This window comes from Trachymyrmex cornetzi, unplaced genomic scaffold, assembly GCF_001594075.2.
Source record: "Trachymyrmex cornetzi isolate Tcor2-1 unplaced genomic scaffold, Tcor1.1 scaffold358, whole genome shotgun sequence".
Lineage (NCBI taxonomy): Eukaryota > Metazoa > Arthropoda > Insecta > Hymenoptera > Formicidae > Trachymyrmex > Trachymyrmex cornetzi.
This window is the reverse complement of record NW_017298300.1, coordinates 543,514-567,885: the sequence shown is the minus strand read 5'-3', so window position 1 is coordinate 567,885 and position 24,372 is coordinate 543,514. Positions and strand designations below refer to the sequence as shown.

The following is a 24,372-nucleotide window of genomic DNA, read 5'->3' as shown; positions in this document are numbered from 1 at the left end:
CCGCCGCTACTTTGAATGCTACTTTTATGGCGCATGCCGCGCCGGTTCAGCGCCACGGAGACGTTAATTGCCGCGCGCAAAACGTACAGCACGCCTGAGCACGCCTCACCCGACGGCCGAGTGCCGACCAGTTACTAACTAAACCGTTTCCGCCTACCTAATCGGATCTACGACGACCGATGGCCGCCGCTCTGTCGCGCCATTAATATCAGAGAAAGACGGATATGACCGATAATACGGTTAATTACGACGATTAATTGGACCCACCTACCGCGTTTTTTTTTTTTGCATCCCCTTTCCATTTTCGTTTCGTCGATAGGTTGGCTTGTCCCCATCCCCCCTTTTTTCCCTTTACTCGTTCGCCGTCGAGCTTTAAATTGTTTCGCGATCTTTGCGACAATGGTAACTTGTAGATTCACAAGTCCACGATGCTGCTTTTCGCTTTTTAGCGACTAGACTAGATAGGATAACGCGCGTCATCTAACAAATATGTTGGCGGTTGTACTATTAAGCATAACACCGTTTCGGATCGAAAGACGACCGTTACTCAGGATTAAGAATCGTTCGAGGAGAGAGATATAAATGTGTCACGCGAACTTTGGACGAACGGCGGAGCGAAGATAATCTCGCTCGTAAAGCTGTATTCTTGCGATCTACTAGAACTCTTATTTCTTTGTCTCGCTTTCTCCCTTTTTATTTCCAGGATAATCTGATCTACGCCCGAGAGTCTTGTTTTATCTTGAGACTCCAGACGCCTATACGATATCTAATTTGCTTCTTGCATCGTCGAGAAGAGACCGACTTTTGGTCGTCCATCACGGCCGAGATGAGAGCCGAGATGAGAACCGAATGAGAATCGATGCGACGATCCAATCGACGGGCTCAAGGGTCGCAGTTATGTTTCCTCGTGGAGCGTAAAAGGCAGGCGTTGCTAATTGCGGGCAGTTTCACCTTTCATCAGCAGGGGGCAACGAGCCCCTATCAGACAACGGCGACAGTCATGACGATGATGACGGCTGACGGCAATGATTATTATGACGAGCGTATAGGGCGCGTATAGGCGAGTCGTGCAGAAAATAAACTTTAATGCGCGAACGTTCTATGAGAATAAACGAGCGGGAGTGGCGCAACTGGTGCGATTATCAAAAATGATTCGCTCCGTCCTCGTCGCTCTCTGTCGTCGCTGATCCCCTCGTGGCACGGACGGCAGAATTGTGGCGACAACGAGCGCTTTATCAAAAGTGTCATATTAACCTAATTGATAATATGCGCGCCTCTCCCGTTGCATCGGCAATAGCCCCGCGCGATAAGCAACCGTAAAAATTTAACGAAACGACGAGCCCGCGTCTCTGTTTACAGGCACTCGGGACCAATCGAAAGAAACGAAACGAACGAAGAACATGTACAAATGACGCAGGATAAAATGAAATGAAAGAAAAATAGAAAAGAAAAGATTTACGCTCATATTCCCAGTGTATCGCGCGCCGCCGCGCCGGACGGATCTTCGCTTCCACTACCGCGCCGCGATTACTCTTCCATCTTCCATCTCTATCTTTCCTCTGCCCGTCCCGTCCGCCCATCTATTCTTATTCCCATCGCGCGCTTTATGCCCGATCATTACGTATGCTAATATTTACATTTAGATTGCACGGCTTAATCGAAGTGACGCCATGCGGTAATATAGCCGGCGCCATGGCGCTAAACCGTGGCGTCCGTCTCCCGTCCCCGTCCCTCTCGCTCCGCTCCACAGTCCTCTTCCACCGATTACAAACTCGAGTTCACTCTCAAGAGAACGCGATCGGTCAATCTTCCCCACGCTAATCTCTCCTCTCTCTCTCTCTCTCTCTCTTTCTCTTCCACATCCGTCCCTTTTTTCCTCTTCACCGCTAGGCAAACCACTTCGCCCCGGCGACCGACGGCGGTCAGCGATTAGAAGATCGTTATTCTAATGCCCGCACAGAGATTTAACGGGTCAATTTGCAATTTCCTTGAATAAACAATTTACGCGCGATAAATATGAGGGGCGCAAAAGCGTGAAGGAGATAGTATCGGTATCGCTATTCGAAGCGGAGCGGTTTCGTACCAATTCGCGCTCATTACCGTCGCCCTGGAATTCGCGCACGCGAGCCTTATCTGGTAGCCTTATCAATAACGCGGGAGATACATATACTACTTTCACTGCATTGCCGGCATGGGCCAAATTCTTCGAGTCCACCGCGGACGAGAGGGCAACGTGCACGTTCTATTTCTCCTCGCAGAGATCCGCGTATCGCGCTAGTCCGGCTAGTCGCGATAGAATGCGGATCAAATAAATCGCATAGCCCCCCAATCTCCTTTATAGATCATGTACCGAGGAAAGAACAATATAGATCAATATATTGTATGTATACGTGTATAGTTAAAGATTGCGTAAAAATATCTTATCTCGACTTATCTCATCGTTTCCGCGCTCTTGACGACCGGAAAAAAGAGATTAACCGGAAATAATCGCAGCGAGAGGTGAAAAATCATACGGACACGTGTTGCGTAACTTACTGAAGTCACCGGGACAGGATTTGCAGCATCGTCCCGGGAGTAGAACTGGTTCGTCACACGTGAGTTTCGGGCATTCGTTCTTGATGTTGCGGCATTGAACTCTCGCGATGATCCGCCGTTTCTTTTGCACCTAAAAGTAAAAGACATATGCTGGTAAAAATAAGCACGAACTATACGTTATATTATGATTATTTCGCAATTTCTTCTTCTCGCGGACGCACGAGACGTCCTTGGGCAAATTTTTTGCGGAATTCTCTTCGCACAAATTTCCCGCCGTCTTACTTCATCTTTACATCTGCTTTCCTCGATCGCGGTAAGCCTGAGACACGATTGAAAAAAAAAAAAGATAATAGGAAATAACAGATTTCAACTTATATGCCAGAATACACGGTCGCTGATAAGTTGAAATTGATTATTCCCTGTTGCCTGTGTTTTTCAATTGTGTCTCAGACTGAATTTTTGGTCGCCTTCCGGCATGACAATGGAAAGAATGTTTACGAGGCGAAGGCAATGCGACGCAGTTAGTAAAAGTGCGGTCGCAAGTCGCGTGGTTCCAGTTACGGAGAAGAATGAAGTCGGTGGTTTTATAGAGCGGCGCGCGCGCGCGCACGGCATTCCTGAAGCGTGAAACGACGAAACGACGAAACGAGAGAAAAGTAGTAATAAGCCGGGGTCCGATTGTGTATATGTTATTACAAGTTGATTTTGCTCACTTTTATCGTTTTCACCTCCGCTCAATATATAATGACCAAAGGCGATCATTAACATTAACAGACTACTTTAAGTTTTTGAAGTTTGCATGGATGGGTTGCGGCTTGGCGAGCGACAAGCGACATCGCTCCCGTGACGACCAGTGACGACTTTAGGTGAAGAGACATGGCTTCTTCTCTCTCGCAGCGACGTGTGATTCACGCGACGCGTCTGCTTCTTCCACCAAGCAAGACCACGACCTATCAATAGCTCCTCATGTACACTGAAGAGGGACTGTCATTCCTCCGAAGTCTAAAAATAGAGGCCCGCGCTCTCGCGCTCCTCGTCCACGACGAGCCGAACATAACAGCGCCGCAGCGTCTCCCGTCTCTCTTCCGTCTCGATTCCATCCATCTTTTCCATCAGTCGATCCTTAGATTTTCGAAGAAAGAACAATTTCACTCGTCCAATTGCTTCGGTCAAAAATGTTATCACCTTCATCATAATCATCGTACCTGTTATATTGCCACATTACGAGAAAGATTAGAACTCCGCGGCCTCTAATGATCCGACCGTACTGGCGTGACTTTAATGGCGTCGTACGTAATGATCGTACACCATTCCTTCTGTGTACGATCGTATAATTAATTTTCTCTTCTCGGTAAACTCATCGGATAGCGTCTCATTAGCATTTACACCGATTACTTATCGCGTGTTTTATCGTCGTTTAGTGCACGCATAAATTCCGCAACATTTCCACATTAAGATTTAACGATTCGGCGCGCTCGAAATTCTCATAACGACCGGATGGCGGACTCGAGACTCGAGCGATCAACAACGATTAAAACATACTCAAGAGTTGATCCAAATACCTTTCATTTAATGTAACGTACAAATGCATTTAAAAATATACGAATGCAAAATTTTCTATAAAATACAAATATATACATATTGTTTACCTAATTTAGTTTAGTTTGTCTTTATTTCTTTCGATAAAGAATACGCGTATTTAAATATATTAAGCGTATCATATTTAATCTAAATACATACATTCTCCAATGAAAGGAATAAAAACGAATTAAATTAATTTAGTCAAGTTAACAATTTTTTTCTCAGTGTAGCCTTTTTTCGCCAGAAATGTTGGACTAAGACAAAGTCGATTTTAGTTGTGAAAATTCTGTGATAGATAAATATAAATCTGTAATAAACAAATAAGATACGATCCAACTTTATAGTAAAAACTTAATGTTGTATAAAGCTTTCATAAGAATATGTAAGAATTTTCTCAGATTTTTATACAATCCGAAACAATATAAAAATCTGCACTAAAGTTCTCAAAGAACCAAAATAAAGGGTGAAAATTTCACATTGCCGATAGAACGGATATAGGAACGATATATTCAAGAATATAAGATATCTTAGGAGAGAATATTATTAAGCGGCATTTCTTTACGCGTGTATTGAACAGCGATAAGGCGTGAAAAAAAATTGGCGAATGTGCTAATGAAATACTGCATGAGGGAAGAAAGTTACAAGTGCACATCGCAAGAAGCGCTACACAGTCGTGCTCAGCGTGCGATCGTAATGCGCGTAACAAATGTTTTCTCGGCGTGTTTACAAACGATGTAACGCCCGGCCAACACGAATATTAATACGATTACATCACAGGATGAGCAATAGCGTTTCATTGCGTGTAAGAATTGGGTGTTAGGCATCGAGATTCCTAATCGACGTTGCGTTATCACGGAGGGGGAAGGAAGAGAAGGCACGCCTACAATCGGAATATAAATGATTATTGACGATTATTGCGCGATCTCGAATAAATATGTAAGCATCGATGCGTATTTCGTGACGCACGCGCGCACATCGAATCACTCGAAGTACTCGAACCTGCGCCTCGCTCGCCGACGCCGAGTGACGTTTCGGATTCGGCGTCTCGACACTCTCGACATTTGATACGTCAACCTTTGTGTCAATAGCATGGCATTTATAGGCTCGAGAGGTTAGGTTAAATTATACGCGCCCGGCGCCGTAATCGCAACAATGTACGCGCTCGCCACGTTGATTTATCCCGCGCGATAGAAATTTATCCTCTCGCCATTTTATAAGACTCGAACATACCGTGACTCGGTAAACATCGATGTGACTTGAATTTAAAAAAGGAGAAAAAAAATTACGACGTCGTGAACGTAAAGTCGTAATAAGTACCTAGGACGTGATTATAGCATGTTTCTTGACAATAAATTCGAAGGCAAAGGATAGAGAGAGGGTACGCGTCGCTCTTTATTCATGTATGTTAATAAATGCTGGCGTGGTACTGATTGTTTACTAAACACTACGTATACGCCGAACGCTACACGCGTGACATACGACACATTTTAACATACGGGCTGTAACGAGTTATGTATTTTTTTTTCTTTTTTTAATAGAAATAAAAAGGATTATAATACACACGTACCGGTATGCACTCGCATTTGATGCAATACATGACTCCGAAGGGCGGTCCCAAGTCCGCGAACCATGTCGAGCCCAATTCGCGAATCTGCTTGCCGAAAGTGCATTCTGAAAAGAAAGGAAAAATCATCGCGTCGTTATCAATCGTCGTCAGTATTGCCATATTACATTTGCGTCAAATAACATTAGCGATGTAAATATAAACATCATCTTATCCGATTTATGATTTCTCATCTTATCGATTACTACGCTACAAAGATTCTATTTCGCAGACATCGAAAAGACATTGGCTAAAGCGAAAATATTTTCTATTTTGAGGATTCTTTAATAAAAAAGAAACAGAATTTTTATTACCTGCAATTTTACATGCCAAGAAGATTTGATTCACTCTTTGTGAAATTTACCTTATCCTCACATATATACCCATGTAAAATTCTTTAATATGATTGGTTTATATATTTAGATCTGGTGAGAGAAACTAAGAAGAAAAACCAATCGTATTAAAAAATCTTACCACAGTTGCAAACCTGCTTTTTCTGTTGAAAGTAGCCATTATAGTAGTCATATTAGAAAAAAAAAGATATATATTTTAAACGCAAAACACAGCTCATCGCACTGACGCACTTCCGCTGTCATCATCGATGAATGAGACGCAATTTGATGCGAGTATAACGTAACACGCTCGGTATGTACATACATTGATCCGCGTGCATATTCATTCGCATTCACCGATATTATGCGTCGCGTCGTATAGAGACATCACCGAGACGCGATGATCGACGCATCAGTCATTCTCAATGTAAAACTCGGGCTCTTGTTTGCAAATTACAAACGTACTTAATTGTCAAATTTGTTTGCTGTTTATAGCAAATAAATTTGCATATTTCAACTATTTTATATTTGTTGCAAATTATTTTTCTAGCAAGTACAAAAAAAGAATATTTGTTATACCAGCAAATAATTTTGCAATCTTTATATTTGCCAACTGAATTTGCTGTCATGGCATAGGATTAGCGTTCATAGCAAATTTTTTCTCTCTGTGCAGTCGGTCGGTGACAAAACGGACGAGTCTCTCCGGTTCGCCGCTTCGAATCCGGATTGCCGGATTAGTTTTACAGCGTAAGACGTAAATCCTAAAGAGAGAGAAGAGATAAAGACGAGACCGTTATCTTTTACAACAAGCGATAGCCAGTAGCAAAACACATAATAATACGCTCCATTAAATCGATAACAATATCTTTTTCTCAAGTTTTTTTTAGCTCGATATTTTTAGATTCGTCTTGATTCGCTAAGAAGAAAAGGAAAGAGTAAGATTGCAAGCTGCTATTAGTGTGTATAGTATAATTATTCCGTCAGTTATCCTTTCTTTTCCATGTGTAAAAATAAAGGCGGGCGTGGAAGCACCCGAGAATAACACGATGAGAATAGCTTGCGTTTGTATTACGCACGCGTGCACCTCGCGACATCCTTATTATCCTGTAAAGTGACTAATTACAGTAAGTAATTACCGCCTTTTTTCTTAATCCACAGTTTTACGCGCAATCCAAAATTGACGAGAATTATTAAAGTTCCGAAACGTTTTCGAGACACCGGTTAAAAGGTTGCAACACTTTTTTTTCAATGGGTTTCGGAACTCAGCCTTGCTCGTAGAGCCGTAAAACGTAAATGGATCAGATCCAAAAGTAAGAATCAATCGCTCGGTGAGCAGACTACATTTCAAAACTTTCAAAAAGAAAAAAAAAGTGTTGCAACCTTTGGGTTGATGAGTGTACATATCTCACTCTTAATATTATAAAAGAAAAAATCGACAATTATTTCTTACCCTGAGAAAAATATTCTGATTAAACCAACAAAAGAACTCAACAAGAATAATATTTTGGTGAGACCAAATAGAATTTCTGGTTACATCTCTTTTGTTGATTTAATCAGTTTTTTAAAAAGATGAAACAATATTTGCCTTATGTTATTGCTCTAATATATCAAGTAAAATGATAAATATACTATTTAGATATGTGTGTGTGTGTGGATGTATGTATAAACAAGGAAGAAACAAAGAGATAGACAATGTTGTGGAAAAATATATTGGCGGAATTTTCATTATCATACCGCTCTAAGCTACTCAAAAACTATTCATCGCAATGAGAGAGAGAGAGAGAGAGAGAGAGAGAGAGAGAGAGAGAACTCGGTCATGTGTGAGTTAGAGAAAGGGAAATGGAGAGAGGCCCGTTTTGCACGAGGTCATTGCACTGCGTGCGCTAAGTCGTTCTAAGCGCAAAGTCGCGGCCCTAAGTAACTAGGAGTCCGAGAGAGCCACGACACAAGCTACCGCATCGAAAATATGCGAGTCACGCGGCAGAGCGTGGTAAGGTGAAGCGTATTAGGTCTCTCCCCTCTCTCTCTCTCTCTCTCTCTCTTCTCAATAGTGATGACTCCTTCGGCTTTTCCTCCGTTTCTCTCATCATTCGGGGTGGCTTTCTTGGGCGACGCGACACGCTTCTCCGCGTCCATGCGTGTTAATATAAATCGAGTTTTCTCGACAAGTGCAACCACTTTCAGCGATCGTTATTATCACGACTTTGTATACGAATGATGATCGTGACTTAACGCGCGGAGCTCGAGTTGAGAATTAATAACGTTTCGCGCGACGTTACTCACAACTCATCCGCGCGTATGTACTCTTGCCAGTTGCCAGCGGGCAAAATAAATTTCTCCCCTTTGTCCACACACGCGTGTCTGTGCACGTGTGTATATGCACGCCGTACGTGCGTGAACCGAAGAAGCGTAAATTCTAATCAACGGCAAAGCTTAAAGCGATCGTTAGACTATCGATATTATTGCACAATATTTGATATTGCACAATATTGTTGATCGTCTGGAGACTGTATTACAGCCTCTAACTTATTTGTTTTGAATCGTTTAAACATACTGAAAAAAAAGTCTGATAATAGCTATCAAATGTTGAGTAAAATAATTTCAATGAAATATTCGGTTAATATAATCAAAATATAATTTTACTTTTCTAAATATATTATTTGGTAATATTATAATGAAACATTTGATTAAAATTATTTCACACGACATTTGATAGCCATTTATATCCGATTCTTTTTTTTTTGTGAATGAAACATCAATAATATCGTATAAAATAATTATACAATAATATTGAGCTAAATAATGCTTAACATTAACCGAACATTTATCTAGATCAGAGGCCACTTTACAAAGCATGCATAAATATCATTTGGACGAAAGCTACGAACGCGGGTACTCGAGAAGACGTGCAGGCAGTAATAATCACAATCCACAAACTGTCCTCGAGCTATACTTGGCGTAATGATAAGAGCTACGGCACACAAGAAAAACGTAAAGCAATAAGACGTAAGCAATGAGGGAATCGACCAAATCACAGTAGAGGAGACTATAAGGCAATAACGCGAGTAGTAGCAAATAAAAAATGTTGATTAGCTATTATACTGCTTATGCTTTTTGTGTAGTCTTAACAACCTGCACGATTATAACACTCATCGATAATAATGCTTTTGAGGCTTTTGAAATCCATTATTAGAATGTCAATATTTCGTGAACAAATTGCAGTTTATTCCATCAGGACGAGAAGCAACAGTCTCTGATGCACGGAAATATTACCCAACACTTAAAATCGTGGACAGTGCGCTGAAAATCACGCCCGACACTTTGCGAGCCGAAGAGTCTTCTTCTTCTTCTTATTCTTCGAGAGAGAGAGAGAGAGAGAGAGAGAGAGAAAATAAAATGTAGTCCGCTGGTGCTATGCGATGCCATGAGTACGTCTTCGCTCGCTAATATAAATAATGTGGAAAAGGGGCGCGCGCGCATGCAACGGAATGCCCTGGACCCGTAATCCACTAAGGAGGAGGTTAAGCGAATGGCAAACACGTGCTACACCTTTCGTTTTTCGCTTTTCCACCCTCCTCCCCGGCCGCGCCGTCCCCCGCATTTCAGTATCCTTCTCTCGGATAGATTTACGAACGTGACGTCTATCCGTTCTCGTACCTCGCCTCCCGTTTCTTCCTCTCTGCCTTTCGGCATCTACCCGCTTTTCGTCTCGAGTTTCACATCACCTTTAGCATCGCGCGCACGCTCGTACCTCGTTCGCTCGTTCGCTTTGCCTGCTCGCTCGCCGCCGCTCGCGTCGTGACATCGTGACACGCAAGGCGTGCATAAGACGACGACTGTTATCCTATCGCGACGCGTCGCGTCGCGTCGCGTCGTAACGATAAAAACAATAACGCGGCTCGATTGCACACAGTTAGCCGATCGAAAACGACGCGACGCGGCGTATCGCGTTTATTCTCTGCCAGAAGCAGGTCGAATCATTCGCGATGATCCTCATTAATGGCACTTGGCACGTCGCGGTATAATATATGTGTAATCAGCGATAAATTTAATTTCGCGCGTACGGAGGGAGAGACTTTCGTCGCGTTTAATCGACACGAAAAAGAATACGATACCTATATAACGCTCGATCTATATGATTACGCCAGATTCCCGGAAAATACATCGAGCCACGTGCATCATCCGCGTCATAGATGTCGTTTACGTAACATGTTCCCGTTTAAACGAAGAACCCTTGCCTTCGGCATCGTAAGGTACGCGATGCCTACCGGACGAGCGGCACTTTCTCGAGCCGAGACTTACGGTCTACGCGGAGACGTTTTAGCATCTCCGTTAAAAGCGCACGTAGGATGCTCGTCCGATTGTTTATGTATGCGTGAACCGCCGCACCGTCGCAACTGCCGCGCGCCCCGATACCTGTCGACACGCAGATTTACGTGGGCGGTGCAAACACATCACTTTGCCGCGCGCACATTTTATTTTCTTCCCCCTCTCTTCTTCTCTTTACTTCGACCTAATTCTTTTTACGTTATTAAATTTTATTTATAATAACGACTTCGTCCGATCGGTGAGTTTGAAAAGAGGTCGGAAAAAGAGATCGCTATTTTTTTCTAAATATCTTCACACTTATCATTGTATTTGAGATTAATTTTGGAGCAATAATATTGACCATTTAGGGCGCTTTAGAGTAGTTTAGAGTTAAAAATTTTTTCTAATTTTCGCGTGTTTTCCAACTTGCGCTAAACTTTAGATCTCGCGACTTTAGATCTACGTACATTGTTCGTTTTTATTAGTCGTTAATCTCAATGTATTAATACGTTCTTAAAGAGCTTGTGTGCCCTAGAATTTGTAATAAACTGCACATTAATGTGTCATTATCGTAATGTCTCGACTCTACGACGCTTTTCGATACACATATATTAGCGCGTATACAAACCATTCCCTGTTGGACACACGCGTTGATCCCGGCATATGTAAATATGTAGGTATATGTCGCCCGTACACAGGTACGTGATGTCACGCACGGCTCAGAAATGCCGACCTTGCGGCCGCGACTTAAGTCAGTGCACGCGTAATGCGATGCATTCACGTTCGCCAAGCCTTTCGGCCAATCCCTCCGTCGTGCGACGGCCGCGCTGATAAGAGACGGCGACGGCGGCATATCTGCGACGCGGCCACGCAGAGTACGTGTACGCGTACGCACGTGTGTACGCGCGCGCGATATGTAAATTGTAAATATACGCTGACCCGGTTCGACGAAATATCAGGTAAGACCTACATTAGGGGCAACGTCGTTTTTACTCCTCCGCTCCGCCGCGCCGCGAGCCACCGATATTCAATCAGCCGTACGTCGATAAACAAAGTTTCTTTTTTTTCCTCCTTTTTCTTCAAGCAATTGCGAACATGCGTGCGACGTAACGTGTCGAAGAAAGCCTACAAGCGCGTTCTCGAGGAATTGAAAAACGGCTAATCTGGAGACGTTGGTAATATTCCTCGTGACGAACGAAGGAATGAGCCACGGTTCAATTCAAACTCTTCTCGACAGAATGAAACTTTTACCCCTCTTTCTATCTCCTCTCTCTCTCTCTCGCACGCGCGCGAGAAAGAGTAATTGAGTTAACTGCATTGGGATTATGCCAGAGCTTAAGCTTGGCTTAAATCAGAACTGTCTAACGAATAAACCGCTGTTACGTCGGCAAGTGGCTCACTCGTATTACTCCAAATTTCACGGCTGGCACGTGTCGATTTTCTCGCGAGCCAAGAAAACCGGCTGATTCAGTGCCGCGAGAACTATCGATCATCGTCGCGCGTAATTGACAGAAATATATCCGCAAAAGGCGACGAGAGAGAGATTCCCAAGAATAAAAATAATTAATACGTAAATGTTCCGAGTACCGTCACGCATGCAGAGATATCGGTCTTTCCTAGACGTAATAATTGCTCGCGACTACACGCAAATATACGTAATGGAAAATACGCCGTGCCAATTACGAAGTCGGTACAATCGTGAAATAATAAGAAATGGATGATGGTCGGCCGATGACGTACTTACTTTTCCTTCTTCTAGCTTGGTACAATGCGAGAACGGACACGCCGCAAGTACAAACGATAAATAATACATCAACGCTTCGTTCCGAGCGAGTCGGTTTCGTTTATCGGAGCGACGATCGATCGCTACTGAGAATAAGGAAAAGGTCTTTGCCGGTTCCGCTCAAGGATACCAATCGAAATCGCTTCTCTTTGTGCGTCAGCAGTGCGGAGAGAGAGAGAGAGAGAGAGAGAAATGGATATCTCAAAGTATTCAACAGAGAAATCCCCCAAGTGCAAAAAAGGTAAATTAAACTAATAAACGCTAAAGTATTTAGCAAGAACGCCAATTAAATCGATGCTTACAAAATTCCAACTTAATATTGCAAGATAGTGATTAATCATATATTTTGAGTATTAAAAGAACTAAATAACAGTGCTTTAATAGCTAGATGGGATGCTTAGAATATCCCAAGCAAATTTTATCGTTATAGCTACAAGTATTTTCAATATCTAGTATATGTATGTGTGTATAGAGTTAAATTTACATTATTTATATTCTTAAGAATATATAAAAATAACTTTAAGACTTCTGAGCAGTACTTTTCACTTTCCTTTTCCAAAACAAGGCTTTTAAAGTAATTACGTATGGGGTGTGCTGTGACCATCTACCTATTTAAAGATTAAAATAAGTAAGTAAAATCACTAAAATTTCTGTAAGGAAATCGTTATTGTAATACGTATTCAAGATATTGAATGACATATTTGGCAGCTTGACCAGACCAATCCGATATTTGTCAGAGGCGCAACGCTGAGCGCTGAGCGCGAGACGAGCCCAACCCTCTATTTAACCAAGTTCGAGAACCCCGGCGAGCTCTCGTCTGCTCAAAGTAAATTTCCGAGGAAGCCTATTTACGCGATGATGATTCCAACACTCCCGCGGCAGATGATAGATAACGGACGACCAATCGCGAACTGCTGCTGTTCGCTCCGTCAGTCGTCACCCGGGCACCCGACAGATTTTGACGATGCGTCGTGTACAGTAATTGCGCGGCTCGCGGCATCGCCGCGGTAATGACGTAAATTACAAGATTTCGCGGTGATTATGCCATTCATGCCGTTCCGCGAAATCACTCCGCTCCAATGACTTGCGACTTATTAATCGTTCGAGGTCCGTCACATACGTGACTGTGATCCTTGCGAAAGTGGGGGGGCCGTTACCGTCACCGAGGATAATAAAGAAAACTTCAACTTGGCGAAGATGGAAAATGTTTCAACATCATTTCAACTTTAAACGATTAGTCCGAGAACATGGTTATACTATACTATATATAGAGCGGCGCCAGAGTAACGTTCTCGAGCAGCCGTCCAGACTAAACTCATCCGCGAGGAACGTAACGCGCAATATTATTTCAGCGGGGCCGGCAAAACGTTAAGCAACGCGGCGCGATCCCGCGATATGACGCATCTTATCTCGCGCGCTCGAGGGAAAAGCGCGAGGGATAAATCAAGACGACGCGCGACGGTTCGTCAAATCAGGAGTATCAGGACGAGTCGCGTTCGTCCCGCGCAGGAAAAAGAGATTTTTTTTTTAACGAGTGAACCGCTTAACGCGCGTGTCTCCGCTAATAAACCAACGCGGATTCACCAACGAGATAAATTCGAATGCGCGATATGAATGCGATACGAACGATACGAACCAATATCGACGAAACGATATCGTTGAAGATTACGGAGGCGTCGTATCTCGTAAAGACGGGCGCCGACTCTCGCGGAACCTTCGATTTAGTAAGTACATAAGTACCCTTAAGTAAAATAATCATGTATTTAATTTGAACGCTTGAGAGGACGCTATCTCAGAGCGCTCAATAAATAGCGATATCTATCTATTTATCTATTTAAGTAACGGCGTAAGTGGGAATGTAAAGCGACGTTAACGGTACCGATTAGCAGTCGTATCTTTCGCGTGTGGAAATGATAAAATTGATGATTTATATAAGTAAGAGAGAATAAGGATTCGTTGCATTTGATACGTGAATCAAATCGGATTCCGTTAATACGATTGTTGAATACATATACACATATGCAGATTCCTAGATAGAACACAAAATCATAAAAGATCAAGATGACATCAAGTTTGATGACGAATTCTTGCGATAATGATTTTTCACCTCTTATGAATCGATGACCCCATTTGAGGTCAGAATCCTCTTTCCGAACTACTCGCTCGATTTTTATGAAACTTGGCCTATGGGATAATTTGATAATGCTTTATTCAAATCTGAGATTAAAAACAAAAAATTTTAAATGGTGGATTCAATGTGGCAAACAAAATTTTGAAAAAATAATTTATCATAAAAAACTGATTATTATAAAACTTTAGGTTATAGGGAGTTTTTAATTACGAAGGTACGTCAAATTTCCAGTTTCGCTTTATTGAAAGTTTATCAGTGCTACGTAAACAGTTAGTTGATGTTCAAGCTGACCCTCTAACACTAGATCTTCCTTCATGGAGGTTATACTACTCTTTTGAAATTCAATATTTTCAGACTGCATTTAAGCTCAGAGATATCAAGAGTTTCCTAAAATCACAAGTTTCGATAATAATTCAGATTATTGAAATTTGAGTTTTGGAATCAAGGCCAGAATCGAATTCAGCGACTTCAAAAACTCTTAAAAAAAGAAGATTTTTCACAAGTGACTTTGTTAGAAAGCTCCGATCCTCAAAAAATTAAGTGATTTTTTAGTTAAAAAATTATTGTTATGTCAAGAATTCATCAGAAAATCATAATAAAAAATATGTATCAAATGACATCATTATTTTTCTTAAAATGACTTCTACTTTAAATGTGATTTTATAATAATTTTGTTTCTATCTGACTTACATATACGATTGCACTTTGGAAGATGCGTTCCCGCTTTTCTGCGATTATAATATCGCAAAATGAATAGAAACGAAAATCATTCGCGCAGATTCGCCATTCACCAGACGTAAGTCGGACCTCCTCAATGACGCGGAAGAGAGTGTAAACCTTGACTCCGGGCCGAGTTGATAACTCCCGCGCAACATCAGTAACCGTGTTTCTCGTTCATTCACCAAACCCGTGGGTCGAATCTCAGCGATGCGGAAGAAAGTTTAAACCTTGACTCTGTCGGGCCGAGTTGATAACTCCCGCGCAACATCAGTAACCGTGTTTCCCGTTCATTCACCAAATCCGCCTACGAAATCTATACGACGCGAATAAAATGTTTTTATCCACATTTTTTATTCCTGCGACAGGTTCGAATACCGCCGTGACAACGTAGCGTAGCGTGACGTGCCAACGCAAAAATTAATTGAATTATGTACCGACATCTTGTTAATTAATTTTGTATATAGTACATGATTTGACAATGAAATTCCTGGACTGCAACAATAAAAAACACACAGACATCTCAGATAACAAAATGTTATATTTTATTTTTTTAAATAGTTCCTTATGATATCAATACACTTTATATATCCCAAAGCTTCAAAACTTAAAAATTTTGTAAATTCGTATTTAGAGTTCTATTCAGAGCACTCGTCATATTCCTCTGAATATCCTTCATGCCTTGAAAATATTACCCTTCGTGATATTTCTGAACTTTGGAATGCATGGAATTTGCTTTATCCCGCAAACATAATAAGTGCAGTAAGAGTGATTGATCAATTTCTTGAAACTTAAGGTTTACTGTGTTTGCGGAGTTAGAGAAGCATGAAAGAATTAGATCCAGTAATAAGATGGTTGGCTAATCTTAACAACCGCTTTCTTGTTTAAAAACGATAATTCCCTTATGCGCAGAGACATTGTCATACAGCTTTCTTGACCAAGAAAGAGGTTATTAGGATTAGCAACTCACTTTATTAATTGGATCTAACTTTTTCAGATTTCTGTTCTCAAAGCTCAAAAAATATTACGAAAGATAAACATTTTCAAGATGTTAAATACATTCAGAGGAATTCAGAGAAGTGTCCCGTAACATGCCAACTATGGACAACACTAAAAATGTTTCGAAGCTTTGTATCAAAGATAAAGTGAATTGATGTCATGGGGACTACTTTGAAAGATAAAATATATAGTAACATTTTGTTATCTGAGATGTGTGTTTTTATATTACTACAGTTTGGAAACTTGATTGTACAAATATACTACGTGTATATTTGTACAATACAATATACGAGTATACGTATAAAAGGTAGAACTCTTCGTTGAAATAAATTTCACATTCGCACACGCACACGACGTGTTTAGAAAGGATTGAAAAATAATGCCCTTTTTTTATTTTTACAAAGGGTTGGTGATACCACGCGGTGCGGTGGTAGTTTGCGGTGAAAAAAGACGCGAAAGAGATAAGAGGAGAAAATAAGAAAAAAGGCAGCTTAATGCGGTGCCATACGCACCCTGCACGCAGCGAATACACGTTAAACTCATATCCATACGTGCGGCGCGGCACATACGTAACGAGGAATCTTGTTTCGTTGCGTCTGGTGACCTTGGGTGCATCCAGTGTAAAAGAGCAAACCGACAAATAAACGCCTTCGTAATTTTAGATTCATCAAGCCCACCGAACGAAAGGTCTCTTCTCCCTTTTTCTTGTCCCTCGCTCTCTTCTCCTCTCCTCTCCTCTCCTCTCCTCTCCTCTCCTACCCTCACGATCGCTCCTTATCCTCTCTTACGTGCAGTGCTGCGTCGAGTGTCGACCTATAGCGAGAGCACGGCACACGGAGACAAAAAGATGCTGGAGCACTATGTCATCCTTGCACGCTCGTAGACGAAGAAGAGTTCTACTTTGAAGTTCCTCGGGCCCGCTCGGTTAATACCGAGCGTCGCGCGTCTATGGCCGCTAGAGATCTTTGTCCTCGCGGCCAGCTCGCGATTAATTTTCCCCCGACTGACTTTCTCCCCGGAGGAAAGGAAAGGACAGGACACGCTTCATTTTCATCAACGCAACGCCGCGCCGGCGCCGTGACAAATTCACGAGCTTCCAATTACTCGAATTACCTTCCAACTATCGCGTCGACTCTCTCGACTTGAATTCAAGTCCAGTCAGTCCGCAGCAAGGTTACGTGGTAAGGCAAGGCTGTCCGCTACAAGGAAACGTACAAAGCGCGAACCGCACCCACATCATCTGAGGATAATGGCAATATATACGCGCTATTTTGTGCATCCTGCCGTGCCTTGTCCGGTCGACTCTAACGGGCTAAACGCAAACGTATCGATCGTGTGGTAGAAGCCAAGGCGATATCTTGATCGGCGATCGCCCTAAATCGACCCGCTAGGAAAGAAACGTGATATTTTCGAACCGGTATTCGTATTTACTTTGGACACTTTGTGTGGAGAGAGAGACATTGAATTAGCATTAGCCGTACAAGATCTCGTACAAGTGCGTCCGCGACAATGAGAGAGGGAGAGATAGGGCAGAAGGAATGAACTCGCGGGGAGAACGAAGGAGAGGAGAAACGAAGAAGAAGCCGTCGCGGAGGTGGTGGTAAGTCGTTTTGTGTCTGCAGCTCGTCTAAATATATACGATCCTCTCTTCGGTGCGGTGCAGCCTTTCTCAAAGAAACAGGAGAGACGGGACCCTGCCACGATTTTAGAGAAATCCCTCTGCCCTCTGCACAGTGTGGCCTGTTGGGAGGACCGAGGGCCGAGGGCGACTAATCGCATCACTACATAGATTACCGATCTACCCGATTCAAGTTAAACGAGTGTGTGTTTAACCAAAAGATCAGCTTTTCATTCATTCTTCATTCATGTTTTCCATTTCATTCACATCGGTATACATTGTCAACTTTTCATTAATCATATACGAGTATAGGTATAAATACATATATAGGTATTAGCGTTTTAATCCAAAACTAAAATAAGAGATTCAAAACATTTTTCTTATCTCTCCTTTCTCTTTCGCCTCTCCTCCACCCTCTCTCTCTTTTTCTCTTTCTTTTCGCGTTAATATTGACGATTATTATCCTCTTAAATTAGTCGTACGTTATACGAATCAATAAAATAATTTCTGGAAATCATTTGTTTTATGTTTATATCACTTTATGCGTAATTTTTCTCTATTATTTAATTCAATTTAGTAAAATTAATTAATATATAATATACCATTAATTTAACGAGGAAGAGGAAGGAAGTAGTATTTTCAATCTCTTGAAGAATTTTCACTCTTTCTTTTTTTTCCATCGGCTTCCTTCTCGTTCCTATTATAGATCAGATAATAATCGAATACATCCGAAAGTTAAATAAAGCAATTTGACTGTACACGAGAATGATAATGTCCCGCGGAGACGCGTTGCGAGTCTCACGATACGCAACGCCGTCGTTTACCTACTTAAAAGAAAAGAAAAGAAAAAAAAAGGCGCACATTGGCTTACTAAACTTGTTTAACGCACAACGGCGGCGTTGTCTTCGTGGCTGCAGCCAATTAGCCGCGAATCTTGTACGGAGGATCGAGCGACGCACTCGCGAGGGCGAGGAAAGGGTTCCGATCGTGCCGCCACGTGAATAAGGTCCATTTATGTAAAACTTTCAGACGTTTTTAAACACGCGCTTCCGAGGTAATCTGCCATCGTATGAAATTGGGTAGAAATTGGTCGAATCCGCGAATAGGAGGAACACAACGAAGCGCATAGTGATCTTTTAGCCAAATGCCGTCCGTCTCGGATAATTCGATAGAAATCTCGCCGATTATCCTTCCTATCCCTTCTGCCTGATTTCGCGTATAAATGTTTATACACAGAAACAGACCGGTTCTCAAAGCGACGATATTTGAAAAAGTGCTGTTAACTGATTTACACGCGATGTAACGCGAGGATTCTTCGGTCGAAGAAATAAAGAATTCAAAAACATTCTCTCTTTCCAGGAACTCGAAACTCGAACTTCGGGTGAATTATAAACGCCGGAAATCGGCGCGGCGATCAAAGATTTTATCGAACAAAATCTGCCGGGCTCGTCAGCTCTTTCTCGTCCGTTTCTTTCTCGATCACGACGACGTGCTCTATCGTGCGTTGTTAAACCAAAAGTTATATTATTGACGAGAGAAAGAAAAAAGAGACAATTTCACGAAAACGCATCGCACCCCAGAGACGCGACGCGACAATAAAAGGCAGACGCACGCGTTTATTTCAACGACATTATAGAGACTTGCGTTCGTCTACTGTCGCCACCTCGGCGATAAATACTAATTGAGATTAGCATCAACAACAGCAACGCCTAACAGGTGTTCCGTGAGAGAAGTTTCGAAGCGAGGAAAGAAGATCCGAAGAAAGAGGGTGGAAATCTGAGAACGAAAAAGAAAAAATCGACCTCTCTCCAGCTTTCGACAGAAACACATATACGACTTTTTCGATTTACTCAAAGAACATCATACATAAACATTTCTTTCGCCATTCTAGAAAAATAGTTTTCGAAAAATCTTTGAATATTTATACATATATATATATGCACGGAAAGAACGATTTTGCAAAAGTATCTAAACATTTAGCTCTATAAATACAGATCTGACAAATAATTTATCGAACTACAAAATAATTTTGTAGAATGCTCAAACTGATTGCTAATGTAAAAAATTTTTGCAGAGTTGTGCTCGAGTTTCCTACATAATTATCTTGATAGCCAACAAAATTATTTTCAGATTTGTATTTACCTAAATTTTTAGATATTTTAACAAAATCCTTCCTTTCATATACAACTAGTCGGAAATAACAAACATGGAAAAAATAAAGAGTTGCAAAATGGTAACTGATTCCTCAGAAGGACAATCCTGTATTAAATCAGAGAAGCCTGCTAATGAGTTTACTTAGTCGGGTACGATTAAGAACGATCCGAAAATGGTTAGTATGGTAAAAAAAAAATATCTCAGGGTCGACAGCTTAAACGGACTTAAGCTGACGGCCAGCAGAAATCAATCGAGGCAAGTTTCAAACGTGCACAACTGGCCGGCCCCATTACCACCTAGGTATACAATTTTTGGAGGATTACAGCTATAAATGTTCCTTAGCTCCTAATATTCCGACATTATTACAGCGATAATTAAATCGTCCGAGAGCCTCTAGCGGATATAATGTAAAGCGTGATGTGAAATCGAATACTAAAAAAAATGCGATTTAATTATATATACTAATGAGACATACATAGTTGAATGCATTCTAATGAAACAAAGTAGAATTCCTATCATGATTCGATATTTTATAACTAGAACGTTTGAATAAGATTTTTGCGATTGTTTTCGAACAAATAGGCTGGTTGATCTTTCAAACTTCCGATTAATGCAACCATCCAGTGAAAAAAAACAATGAATAGTATTTATTAACATGTTTGTGTTAATTAACATAAAAATTTGAATAAACTGCGACACGTATAAAAAAAACGTATAAAATTTAATATAAATTTTTCAATTGCGTAGATCTTTTTTTTTTTTTTAGTGAAGAAGAAAATTTTGTACAATCGTGAATTAAAAACAGGCGCGTTTGTTTAACCGAAACTTTTGCTAATTCGTTTGATTATTCGGCAAACACACGTATGATACGCACACGGCATTGATCGACCAAATTTGTATGCCATACGATGTCGTTACTGTTTTGAAAACGTCGCGACATAAAAGCGGCGCTCGATTATCATTGCAATCTCGTACGGTGCGATTCGTTCAGGTCGAATTATGCAGACCTTCGATCTTCCATCCTCCTCGCGTGCGTAAACATGAATGTTGTAAACACTCTAGCAGACGCAACGGGCATTCACAGTTCGACGACGCGCGTCCGATAAAGGAGACGGGATAGTTAAATAAGACAGAAATAAACTAGAACGGGTAAAACGAAACCTGTGTAAGAAGAATGGAATTGGCAGAGAGAAAAAGAGGGCACGAGCAAGCCGGTGGACATTGCTAGATCCTTATAAAGAAGAGAAACGAGCTACACGAGTCCTTCGCCCCCCCCCCCCCCTCTCTCTCTCTCTCTCTCTCCCGGCGCAACAATTCCCCCAAGAAGATATTTGAACGCTACGTCATGAAGTAGAAAACTCCTGGTTTACTTTACAAAGCACGGTAAATGCCAGACAAATATACGGCACATTTTGCATTTTAAAAACTCATCGAGATAACAAGAGCTGAGATTTAACATCGATAGCGGCGCGCGACAATTTGCCGCTTAAAAAAACAAATGGTTATGTTCAGCAGGAAAAGCAGCTATTTCGCAACTATTGTAACATTCTTCAGTAGTTTGCACTTGGGTCTGTTCTTTGTCGATAAACTCTCTGAACTGGTGCACACCGGTGTAATAAGTTGAAGTGAAACAAATATAGTTTGTTTCACACACTTTAACTTGGAGCACAGGGTGCTCCAGTTCAGAGTTCTTCGATAAGCAACAGGCATTTGACTTTCGCCCTGAGGGGACTCAAATTCAGAGTCGAAACGTTTGCAATTAACTTTGTTGGTAAGTACATTCAATTGTTTGCGAATTGTATCGTCTTATAAAACCTTTTTTAATATGGTTAGTCTTGCTAGTGAAAATTTCTGAATCTCTTACAACGGATGCAAAGTTGCCTTTTTTTGCCGAACGCAGCCAAAGACGAGAGAGACGGCGCGCGGTGAGAGCTTTCGATCATTGGATCTCACATCGATCTCGTCATTCCACAAATTGGTCAAAAAAATGCGAGGCGCACGAAGGAGACGCAAACGAAGGTCACGTTTTAGCGATAACCGTGTGGCACACGGTACGGAGGAACACGTTTTACACGGTGAAAGCGTAATCTCGCAAAGCCGTCGTGAGGAAAGCATTATGATGAGCCGCGGGGGGAGGGAGAGAAGGAGCACGTCACGGATGTGCGCTCGGTCGCCGCGCCGTTTCTTCTTCCTTTTTCCTCCCATTTCTTTATTCTTCTTTTTCTTCTCGCGCGCGTTCCTCTCATTATGTAAGGCCGTCGCGGTCGCGCTCAGAACGACAGAACGGAGCCGCGGAGTCCGAGGCACGTATAGCCGTGTTCGCCACGTACGAGATGCCTCTCTAACCTTTAAAGGACAAGAGACCGCTCCCAGGCGACAACCGAGCGAAAAAATCGCCGTACGTACGGGAGACGACCGGAAGAGGTGGACCTTCGTTTGACGTTTGTCTCGTGGTGGAGAGAGTAGGTCTCTCTCCCTCTCACCTTTCCCAAAGATCGTACCGTTCGATAGCGAGCCGTCGGCAAGTTTAGGGTAAACAACGGATAAACAAGATTTATAGATGATCGTTACTCACCGGCGGCCCGATGCGGTCTCCTCGCCCAGTCGTCCTCAATCAAAGGTGCGACTTTTCGCGCGCGCAGCGTCAAAGGACAGGAAGCAACGATAAATAGGATCGGCAACATCAGACCACCGTGAAGCTGCATCTTGGCGACTCTCGGTCTCTCACGGCGCGACGGCCACCCTATTCTCTCTTTCTCTTTCTCCTCCTTCTGCCTTCCGTTTATCAGCCGGTTACTCTCTCGCACACGGTCCTGGCACTCGTGCTGGTACCTTACGCATATAGCGCGTCTTCCTCCTCCTCCTCCTCTCGCACTCTCTCTCTCTTTCTCGCTCTCCTTCGTCGCCGTCGTCGTCGTAGCCGCCGCACTGGTCTATTAACGACCGTTCACTGCACAAAACTTTCTGCACTGTCTCGCACTACGTAACCTATCCCTTACTTCCGTCGCGGCGCGTAGTACGTAATGCGACAGAAGGAAAAAGATGGAAAGCTTAAAGTTTAACCTCCGCCCGCGCCGCCTCTATTCTTTCTATTCGGCCGATTCGGCGTGTCGATGTCGCGAAAGTCCAAGAGGATCCTCACGCGGACGTTCCGCATTACCGCACACCTCGCAGTCTCGCGCGAAGGGAACGAAGCGAAGCGAAGAACTGTGCGAGAAAGCTTACCCGCCGGTCGCGCGCCGCGCTCTCTCGCAAGTCTCGCAGTCTCGCAACTCCGAGCCGCTACTCCGCTCGCCGCGGCGAGCGATCTCTCGATTCGCGCTCCTCTCGCGCCTCTCCGCACCACCGCGCGCACCGTCGGCCACGAGAGCGCGCGATACTGCGGCGCACGTTTTATAAGGTGGTAGGTACACGGTATAGCTGCGCTACGAGAATGCCCCGAGAGAGACGAAGAGACACGGGAGAGTAGAGAGCAGCGGCGTCGTCGACTTTTCTCTCTCTTCTTCTCCTATCGCTCTCCTCCTCCTCCTCGTCTCGTTTCGCGCCCCTGCTCTCGCGCCACCCGCGCGTGCCTACGTCTCTTATTCTCTTCACCTACCGCGTACTTCTCGCCACTTCTACTTGACTCGGCGGTGTTTTACGCCGGTTCGCGTCTGACTTGACACGGTGCGGCCGTGCCGGCACTAGCTCTGATTTCCCGATCACGAGTTGCGCTGCGCGCGCGACAAGCGTATCGGATAGCAAACGTTCGACTGACTGACTGACTGACCGCGAGCCGTCTGGTCAACTCAACTCCTCCCTGGTGGGAGGAGGAGGAGGAGGAGGAGGAGGAGGTCCTCCCGCGACGCGACGCGAAGCGCGAGCGCGCGGCCGTGTCCTCTTCCACGCGAGAACGCGATCGCGAGATCGCGGGAATCGGGAAGTTGTCGTAGATAGTCGTCGTCGTCGTCGTCGTAGAGCGCGACCGAGTTTTCGGCCACTTGCCCGCTTCGAATTCCGACGATCGCGCGCGTCACGCCTAATATAAAACGCTTTTCCACTTTCGTACGTTCCCCTCTCTCCCTTCTTCGCGATACGAAGACGACTCGACGACTCGACCACCAACGCGCGACGCCTCTTGCCAACGCGCAACGGAAGCGTCGCTCTGTCTGCCGTTGCACGTTCGCTCCTCTCTTATAATAGTACGCAGCCACGTGCTATACCGCTATACCGCACGCTCTCTCTCTCTCTCTCTCTCTCTCTCTCTCTCTCGTGCACCGAAGCGACCGATCTTCTCGCCAAGAGAAAAACGCCGAATGATTATCGAGGCGATAACGTTAGCTCGTTATCTCCTCGTCAACCGACGTAGCCGAGAAACGACATGTAATAAAATGTCGATTTTTTGGTCTCTCTCAGTAGATAACCGCTTCCGGTAAGTTCGCAATGATAACTGTCCGTAGGCCACTCGGCTCCGTCTCTTTTATGGGAGGGCCGACAGTCTGCAGGGAGCGACCGCCGACTGGGGCCCCCGGAGCCTCCGGGACCCAGCTCACCCAGCTATATGTGCGAGCAAGGGTTAATCGAGAGAACTCGTGTCGTCCGGCGTGTTTAGTGTTACCTCGATCGCACGCG

At 43.3% G+C, this 24,372-nt stretch overlaps 1 protein-coding gene across 1 annotated transcript in view; it reads right to left on the bottom strand.

The window, feature by feature from the left end:
- Positions 1–23,503, bottom strand: part of sog (chordin short gastrulation) — a 32,881-nt gene extending 9,378 nt beyond the window's left edge. Inside the window, exons 1-3 of the mRNA XM_018511032.1 lie at positions 22,337–23,503; positions 5,684–5,787; positions 2,536–2,665 (exon numbers count right to left, since the gene is read on the bottom strand). Coding sequence (XP_018366534.1) covers positions 2,536–2,665; positions 5,684–5,787; positions 22,337–22,466 — 364 coding nt within the window. The 5' untranslated portion in view covers positions 22,467–23,503. The remainder of the gene's footprint in view (positions 1–2,535; positions 2,666–5,683; positions 5,788–22,336) is intronic.
- Between the last annotated feature and the right edge of the window lie 869 nt (positions 23,504–24,372).